Raw genomic sequence first — 9743 nt, 5'->3', positions numbered from 1 at the left:
TGAATTTCTGAAAGCTGTCACAGACGAAGTGCCTGTTGAAGTTTTTATCTGGTCCGACCAGCGCACGGAAGACCTCCATCGTCCTCTTCTTCCCTCTGCACTGCCGACCACAACGAGCTTCTCCAGGCAATCTTTCTGTCTCCTTGCGAGGTAACCAAAATATCGGAGAACCCGTCTTAGGCATATGATTGAGAGTCTGTCTATCAGCTTCATTTCCTAAAAAATGGAGGTAATGGTGCGTCTTGCTGCCCATGATATTTTTAGCATCCATCTCCAGCACGACATTTTTTATTCATCTACCATATTGCGTTATTTAACCCCTGTTGTTCGTGTTTCCACGCCATAATATATCAAATATAAGTTAACATAGAAATTTTAATAATACCTACAAAAAATATGTTTATAACTAAACAAATAATACCAAAATAATCTAGCAATTTGAAACGAATTAAACGTCTCTTTAATAATAGATATGTTTTTCCATTTATTTATTTATCTTCCGATTTAGATTGACACTTTTTAAATATAAATAATAACGCAATTACATTTAAAAAAATCATGACATGACATTAACACTTTTTTTTGACAAAGGCGTATTTCAGCAATTTACTGCAAATTACGTTCCATATAAAAACTGATTATTCGTCGAAGCCGACCGCCAGTTTTCATTTGTAATCGAGCTGAATAGTCGTCACAGAGTCGTTCAAGTGTATTTTTTTTTTAAAAAAGCAAGATGAGCTTTTATGTGTGTGTTTTATTTGCATGCATAGCAGTAATTCATTTTAAAAGTTCAAATGGACAGGGGAATCCCGCTGAACAACAGGTTTATCCCCGCCTTGAAAATGCCTATGGAAAATGCAAAGCCGAGGTTTGATAAAAGTTGTAATGAATGTTAATAAAAGGGATGTCACATATATTTTAGATAAATGGAATCAATTGCCTTTAACATAAACATTAAACATAAAAAAAAAACGAAACTATCATTTTTAAAAAAATATACATATATGAATATCAATTTGAAAAAGCGAAACACAAATTTAATCATGAGAAACGTGTAAGAATTTATTGCGAGAAAATTTTTTTTTAAATTAATTTATTGCTTTTGAGTCCTGATCCAAATATCAGCTTTATCCTCACACTGATTACCATATCTGTGAAGATAGGCAAGTGCGTGTGATAGTTAGTTCTAGAACTCGCAGAACAAAATGGAGAACAACTCCAGCTAATTTTTACCGTCAATAAATGAGTTGATTATTATTGATATATTATTATTAATAACTTTTGTTCATAAATAGATATCTTAAAGGACTTTAAAAGCAGCCTCCGTAGTGTAGTGGTCAAGACGCTTGACTCACGCACGGAAGGTTCCGGGTTCAATTCAGGGTGAGAACACAAAAATTAAAATGACATTTTTCTCAAGCCTGGTTGTTCTGTAATGTAATTCACCACTGTAATTGGCCCTCCTGGCTTGTTGTGGTGCAAAAAAATGAAATGAAATGATATGAAAATGAAATGAAATTATTTTTTTATTTCCGTTTCATCGACTTGATTATTTTAATACTGTAACGGCTTTACAAAAGTGATGTTAAATAAATTGGTACGATTAATACACTAGCAAAGAGAATAGGATAGAAACAAAAATATTGGAAGTTAACAAACAAATTATCCAAATAGCTTACGCCTAGGACATGTGAATGTAAACTTAAAATCAACATGAAAAATAACATGATGAACGATGACTTTATGAACCAGACGAGACATAACGTGATTCGACGTTATAATATATAACCTTAACGGGTTTTTTACAATTGAAGATCCTTTTTTAAAAATCACGATATTCGCTTGAAATTTTTTTTTTCTGTTGAGAGTTTTTTTTGTGATTCACGTCGAATCGCGTGAACAATCTTTATTTACACCTTTCCTCTCAGTTTAAAAGTAATCTAATTTTTCCAAAGTTTTAAATTTTTTTTATATTTCATTAGCACATAATATAAACCATTTAAACTTGTGATTAATATACACGATACAAAATACCTGGTTTTAATATAACAATAAAACTGAGATTTTTAAAGCCGGTTTTTAGCGTGTTTTGGTGAGTTTTTTTCAAGTACTCGATGCGTCTGGATACTGGTTTTAAACTTTAAAATAAACCTCAAATTTGAATAAACGATCCTCATATTCAAATATTTACATTATAAATATTATTATGTACATTGAGATCAAATGAAAAATACACGATTTACCCAAGAAAGACAAATTGTCACCAAAAATGTAAAGATTGGGGTTTTCTGTTATCAGGTCTGAGAATTTCGAATTTATTTTCACTTATGCAGTATTATATGTATACACAGATTGACGTTTAACTAAAAGAAAATTGGTTTCTACCAATTACTTTCATTACATTGGTACATTTTTTATGTATTCCGGGCTAGAGTCTAAAACCTACATACTATGAAGTTTGAATGCTCGGCGTACACGCTTATAATACCATTTTTGTATCGTAATTACATATGCACTATTTATTAAGGTATTATTTGTATATATTAATAGTTGCTACTTTATGTCCTCGCTCATTCTTTTATTTATAAATTCGCCTGGAGCTGACAGTAGTTGTCTTTTTGTAATATTAATAAATGCATATTTTAATGCTTCTGAAACTTATTTCTATGATTTCTTCGTTATTAATGGTAAATTCGTGAAACAAATATAATGCTTTATTTTAAAATTATTTGTTGACTCGCAGCACTTCAACTTCAATTACAAAATTGACAAAGTTTTAACTCTATGGTAATTTTGTTCAGGGCTGGTCGGAGCACTGGCGTATTATTATTTTATATTTTTTAATAATGAATCAAATATAAACTTTTAGCTAGGCTTAAAAGAAGAGAATGGTCAAGTCCATCTTACCAATATTATGGCAATGGGGGGAGGCGATGGGTGTAGTTTGTCTTGTATCTACACAAATATGGGATTCTTTACCAATAACGTCGTGGATGAAGCCAAAGTTATGGAAGACGTTAAGAAGTTTGCCACTAGTGGTAATTATTTTACAATTGTTTATGAAAAACTTTTTTTATGAATTATGATGACCGTTCGGGTTAATTTTAATAGGGCTTCTGGGCCTTTATCAGTTGGCCTTTAAAGCCAGGGCGCATCATCTTTTAATATGAAAACACATACTAACACACCCTTGTTTGCTCAATTTCGATTAAGAGGACGTCAACTCGCGACCCAAATTCGAGGTCCTAGTAAAATATACTATTCATAAATATACTTTTTATTATATTTATGAAGCATATATTTTTTACTTAATGAAGCATATGGCATTTAAAATCTCAAGATCGGTTAAAGAGATGACTTATTTCCAAACAATTTTGTTAGTATTTTGTAATGAATTAATTTTAGAAGATATCGCTGACACTGTTTTACCTCCCGGCTTCAAGAACCAACCTGCCTCTGGTCATGCCGATCGGAAGAACATTGAGGAGCTGAACATGACCACTTTGGAGGACATTATTAATATCAGTGAAACTACATTTAAGAGACAAATATTCTTGCTATTATTGTATAATATCGCTTCCTAAAAACGAGCCATCGCTCGAGGATTTCTGGCCCAAATTTAACGCCTTGAATATTTTTTAAAAATAAATATCATATTGGTCCAATAAAACCGGATTTGACTTTTTGCGTACCACATAGTCTTGCACAGATTTATAGTCACAGTCATAATATATAATTTAATAACATTATTTTAAATGAAAAATTTCTATGATGTGTATAAAAGCCGCTAGAACAATAATTTTCTTTTCGTTAAATTCCCTAGCTATCGATTATTATAATACTTATTAAATTGTTTTTTTTATTTATTTTTAAATTGTATCCTACAGCCATGACGGTGACTAGAATATAAACTGTTTATTAATTACCTGAATGTTTTTCTTTCTCAGGTACTGAAATAAATATGGCCCAGGAATTGATTCACCAATGTTCTGAAGCTAGCGCAAAAGAAACCGACAAATGTAAATTTGCTCTTAATTTTGCCAAATGCGTTTTGACAAAAGGAGGCGAAATAAGAAAAACTCCCGTCAAACAGCATTAAATTTACAACAGTGTTTACTTTGAAATAAGAGGTATTGTTTGGAAAAATTAAAAATATATATACAATAGATAAGAAAAAACGTATCTTTATAAAATATTTTTTTTTAGAATTTTTTGCTTTGTGGTATGTCATTTTTACATTTACTTGTTAATACATTTTTACCGACCAAATTAATTTATAGTTATACCTCTGCCGGTTTCTATGTAACTTCCGCATTGTCGTAATATACGTACTTACATTTTATTTATTTTATTTTATTGAAATAGAGTTGCATGTAATAAAATACATACATGTAAGTGAAATAAGTAAAATATGGTATTTAAAATAAATTATTACTTAACAGTTATTTACAAATTAAGGAGTCAAAAAAAAAGATACACGGTTTAAAAATAATATTTCTAGTTATAAAAATACTTGAAAAATTAAATATTTGGTGATAGAAATATGTTGAACCTGTAAAAAAAAAAGAAAAAAAAACTATGAAAGCAACAAATATTAAAAAAAAAAATTAAAACGATTTTGAATAACACTAAACGAAGATTTTTTTTTTATAAATAACATGTATTATTATTTAAAACTACTACTTAGGTAACTAATATAAATATACATATAAATACATACTGACAAAAAAAAATAAAAAGAGAAAAATTTTGTACTTTTAAATAAAATCAAGAAAAGAAAAGAAAAAAAAACATTAAGAAAGAAATTTAAACAATTTTGAAGAATACTACATGATAAAAAAAAATGTAATCTAGAACTATTAGGTACTGGCTTCTTTCTCCTACCCATGAAATACAGGTGAAGGGCCGTCCTATATAAACTAATCTTAACTTGCAATGAGTCACCAACGTCTTGGTACTTATTGCCTAGAGGATGAAGTCTATTGATGACTGCATTTTTACCATATGAAGTGGAAGTATTATATTACTTCATACAAAGCCCCAAGGTAGACGTATCGGTGGTAGACCATCCAAACTCCGATAACTGGATGGAGTGCAGCGAGATGTGGATGCTATTGGCATCAGGAACTGGTGGAGTGCATGCCAGGAGAGAGAGGGATGATGACGAATGTTAAAGGAGGCCATGATCCACTGCCGACTGTAGGGCAAATGATGATTATAAATTATTTTGTTAATGAAACATTGAAAGAAAAGAAGAATAAACGAGAGAGCCATATAAAACCAGTCGAGGTCTAAATGTAAATTAATGTGGTTTACACAGATTTTGAACAAATTTCTGTAAAAAAAAATTATATTATTTGTATCCTTGTAATGATAAATATTTTTACTACTTTTATGTGTTTCTTAGTTTTATATTTATTATCTATATTATTTGTAAAAAAAATGGTGTGATAATAAAGATTATTTCAAAATACATTTTTTAATTTAGTTAACACCAAAACTGCTTGTCTGGGCATGCCAAAAGAAGGGACAATCGAGGGTATGCATGACAAGATGTATTATGAAAGTGGAAGAAGCTGGAATGTATGTCAGGATGGACGGATGCGGCGTTATATCCTCGCCACCTACCTCTACGGAAAAATAGTATGATTTAGTAGTGTAAAGAGAGCATTATCTAATTGAAGAGATTGTTTCATTGTAAATATTTTTTTTACAGATACCTTACTTATAGCTTAAGGGTGGTTTACGTCATAGATTTTTTTCAATTTTATTTATTTGTAGTTCAAACAGATGTACTGGTTTAATGATTTTAAATAGAAACTATAAAAAAATGTAAACATGAAAATAGTAGAGCCTTTCATCTAATAATATAGATTGACTTAATTATACTAAAATAAAGCGACGACTTTATACAGTATAAAATATATAATACTCGTTTTATCAAAATATTTATGAAAACATAGACAAAATGGTAAATGTTACACACTGTGTAACATTTACCATTTTGTCTATGTTTGAAAAAACATATTTCTTCGACTCTTCGAGACTCTCGAGACTTCGAGACTCTCGAGATGGAAGAATTGAAGAAAAAAAATCGTAATTACACCTAAGGGTGTGAAATCCAGTCTATTGTCTACAAACATTGGACAAACTCAAAATATTGTAATTATAAAGCTTATTAAACGGTTACATAGATAAAAGTTTGTAAACGTCATTGGTGAGTTTTTCGTCAAAGTAAAATTCTTCCCAAAATGGAATTATTGGTGTTAATCGTTATAACGCAAATATTTATTGTATAAAACTAAAAAATGATCTAAAAAGTATTGTGCGTGTTTGTGTGATGAAAATGATTGTTTATGAAAATAATCTCTGGATAGAAAAAAACTATTATTAGCTTGTTTATATCAAAACCTAACTAAAATTCATGTAAATAATACAAATAATAATATTACATTTCATGATGTATTTTCTTCATTGTATTTTTGTAATTATATTTCTTTAAATAATATGTGTAAATAATATGTGTATGGAAAAAAAAAACAAATAAAATAAATTACTTAGTTTGCACGTGAGTAGTACCAACAGTCCTACATACATTTTATAACAAATCTCTAATAACATTCCCCGTACTCTATTATATTTGGTTTTTCCACGTGTAATTTAGTGGCAGAGTTATTTTTATTTTATTTGAATTCAATCATATCCTCCAATTAAATTTAATGATTTTCGCATGAATATTTCAATACGAATTTATATACCTACTTTACTACGTAAACTAATTATCCTGGTTGCATATTTTAAACCCTTTCAACTCTATCACTCGGCATTTATTTATACTGAATAATTTTAAAAGCTCTAGCTTTGAGCAATTCACCTCAAGAGCTTTATGTCATAAGCCCTGTAAATGAAATACTTATGGATATTACTCGTAAAACGTATTACTTTACATAATTGGTAGACATGATATATATTTAGTGGTTACACACATAAAGAGAGACATTTACCCAAGCGTCAACCACAACCATAATACAAGATACTCTAATAGGGATCTGATACTAAGTGAAGGGGTCAACTCTCTTCTAGCATCGAGACAACACTATAACGTAGGCAAAAAGGTCCATAACCTTTTGCCAGAATCGTGGAAAGACGGGAGTGTTGTCAAGTTACGGAAGGTGTTGACCTCGCTCTTTCATGACATTGGTCGTAGGGAGTCAGAAAAGTTGATGCATGCCACGGATCGGAGAACCTTACTGGATGTCAAAAATAAGATATAAAAAATAAGGAATAATTTAAAAAAATATATATTTATAGATGACAACCATGAAGTTTCACATAAATAAATTGTCTATGTTTTTATGTCATTTAATGTATGTATGTGTATGCGCATGGGTGTATGTACGTGTGTGTGTATGTACATGTGTATATATGTGTATATTTATATATGTGTGTATATATGTGTAGGTCTGTATGTATATGAATCAAAATGTGTATCCGAATAAGTTTATATTTTGTTTGTCTGTGCTCTATATAAATTTGTTAACAATTATAATATATTAAAATGTAATTGCCTAGCTTGGAACGGGGTATGTACCCTTGTTAGCTGGGCAAAGTGAACATGGAATTGTATTTTGATAAAGAGTGTGAATAAATAAATAAAATATTCTTACGTATTACATTATTATGCATTGTTTTTTTTTCCATTATATATTTTATTAAATAATTTATATTTGAATAACATTATGTATTCATAATACCTATACCATTATTTACTTTATATTTATATAGTAATGATTGTTTAATTCTTACATTTGATTAGCTTTGCATTTATAATAGTTTTAGTTTTTTTTGGTTATTGGTATATTCATATTGAACTATTTATAGTTTCAAACACAAAAAATCTCCATCTTAGAACAGGCTCAGCTATATTAGATGGAAACGATCCGAACCAGAGGACGCTGCGTATTCATTTTCTAAGCCACTCGTTTTATATAGATTCCCTGGTATTATATGTGTATACTTATTTATGGAATAAATTTATAAAATAAAGCCAACTATTAGCCGAAACTGACCAAAACAGAAGTTAAAACATTTGTCGGTCACTAAAATAACAAATTTATATTTTTGATGGTCTTAGGAAGGGTAGGGTTACTGATCCTAGTAAACAGAATAAAATTTTATTTAAATGCGGTGAGATTAATAAATAAATGATACTTATTTCTAGCAAGATATTTAAGTAAAAGCTAGAAAAAAAAAATACAGGCGTGTAGGTGATTTTTTAAAACTGCTTATAAAAGTTATATTTTTTTCTAGCCGTGCGGTGATGCATCCGTGGTATCTCATCGTCTCGATTTTCCAATAAGTAATAAACATAATAACACCAAATCATGTTTTTCTTCCCCCTGTTATGAGCGTTGTTGTGAATGTTTGTTTACTCGCGTATAGGAAGTGAGAGGCGACACCTGGTCTCGTGTATTACCTCCTACAAGCAGTAAAAATCTCTGGGGAATGCTTTTTCGAATTGTTTTTCCTGAATAAAACACAATGCTTATAGATAAAATCAGATGGAATCGAGAAAACTGGGGGTGAATGGAAAAAGGAGTATTTAAATTTATTTAAACAGAGAAGGAAAACATTTTTGAGAAGGGAATATGGAAGTCTTGGTATTTACAGAGCTAATGACCTGTCATTGGCTGGTTTAAGTGGCCATTTTACACACTGGCTAATATTTACCATTCTGTCCATGTTTGAACATCTACATTTCCTCAACTCTTCCATCTGTTGACTTTTGTAAAGTAAAAGAGCTGAAACCTTCATTATGCGGATGAGATTCAGCATTTGGACACAACATAACATTGTTAAATTAACTACCTGGTAAAAGAAGAATTATAAAAATTGGAAAATTGTTTTCAGGCATGGCCTAGTAGGTGATTTGGTTCAAATGATAATGATAATTGATTGATTTGGTGTTTATTATGTATTTATTTATTATGTATATGTATTCATCCATCAAGAATTTGGACATACTCAAACATTGTTGAATTAACTACCTGGTAAAAGAAGCAGTATAAAAATTGGCAAATTGTTTTCAAGCGTTGCCTAGTAGGTGATTTGGTTCAGCCGGATGAATCTCACCCACGTGATAAAGGTTTCAGCTTTTTTACTTAACAAAAGTCAACAGATAGAAGTGTTGAGGAAATGTGGATGTTCAAACATGGGCAGAATGGTGAATGTTACACAGTGTGTAAAGTGGCCACTTAAACCAGCCAATGATAGGTCATAAGCCCTGTAAATGCCTAGACTTCCATATTACCTTCTAAAAAATATTTTTCCTCTCTGTTGTAATAAATTTAAATATGAATAACTCCATAAGGAGGAAATCCAGCTAGTCTGCAAGCATTTTGGCATACTCAAACTTTGTTGAAAAAAGGTGTAGTTTTTTCATCTTGAGCTCTGTACAGGAAATTTGGTTATTTATTTTGTTTGGAAACAATGACAGACAACTGAACGTGCATGCACACATACAAGTTTATTACATGCAAAGTATTTAATATTGCCATACCCGTTTTATCAACAATAATTTCATAATTTTAACTCTTGTAGCTGTAATGTTACACAAGTTTACATAGCATACAAGACTTGACATATCTCTTTTATTTATTTATTTAAATGTTGAAGTTATATTTTCTGTAACCTTTAAACGGGCATTTTCACACCGGAATTGGAAAGTAAATTTTGTAAATATG

The 9743-nt window shown here is 30.2% G+C and overlaps 1 protein-coding gene across 3 annotated transcripts; it reads left to right on the top strand.

Annotated features, from left to right (window-relative positions):
* Positions 1 to 657: 657 nt before the first annotated feature.
* Positions 658 to 8381, top strand: LOC148272383 (uncharacterized). Of its 3 annotated transcripts, XM_088240117.1 has the most exons (4): positions 704 to 868; positions 2870 to 3038; positions 3948 to 4130; positions 8311 to 8381. In XM_088240117.1, exons 1-3 carry the CDS (start codon positions 734 to 736, stop codon positions 4097 to 4099), a joined length of 456 nt encoding a protein of 151 aa, XP_088096243.1. In that variant the 5' UTR covers positions 704 to 733; the 3' UTR covers positions 4100 to 4130; positions 8311 to 8381. The 3 variants fall into 3 exon arrangements, with proteins under 3 accessions (XP_088096241.1, XP_088096243.1, XP_088096240.1); XM_088240115.1 differs by lacking the exon at positions 8311 to 8381 and having other exon boundaries at positions 658 to 868; positions 3948 to 5473; XM_088240114.1 differs by lacking the exons at positions 3948 to 4130; positions 8311 to 8381 and adding an exon at positions 3406 to 3700.
* The last annotated feature ends 1362 nt before the right edge of the window (positions 8382 to 9743 follow it).

The sequence above is a fragment of the Micrasema longulum genome, unplaced genomic scaffold (genome assembly GCF_059751315.1).
Source record: "Micrasema longulum isolate JH-2025_06_02 unplaced genomic scaffold, ASM5975131v1 h1tg002347l, whole genome shotgun sequence".
Lineage (NCBI taxonomy): Eukaryota > Metazoa > Arthropoda > Insecta > Trichoptera > Brachycentridae > Micrasema > Micrasema longulum.
This window is presented reverse-complemented; position numbering and strand designations above follow the sequence as displayed.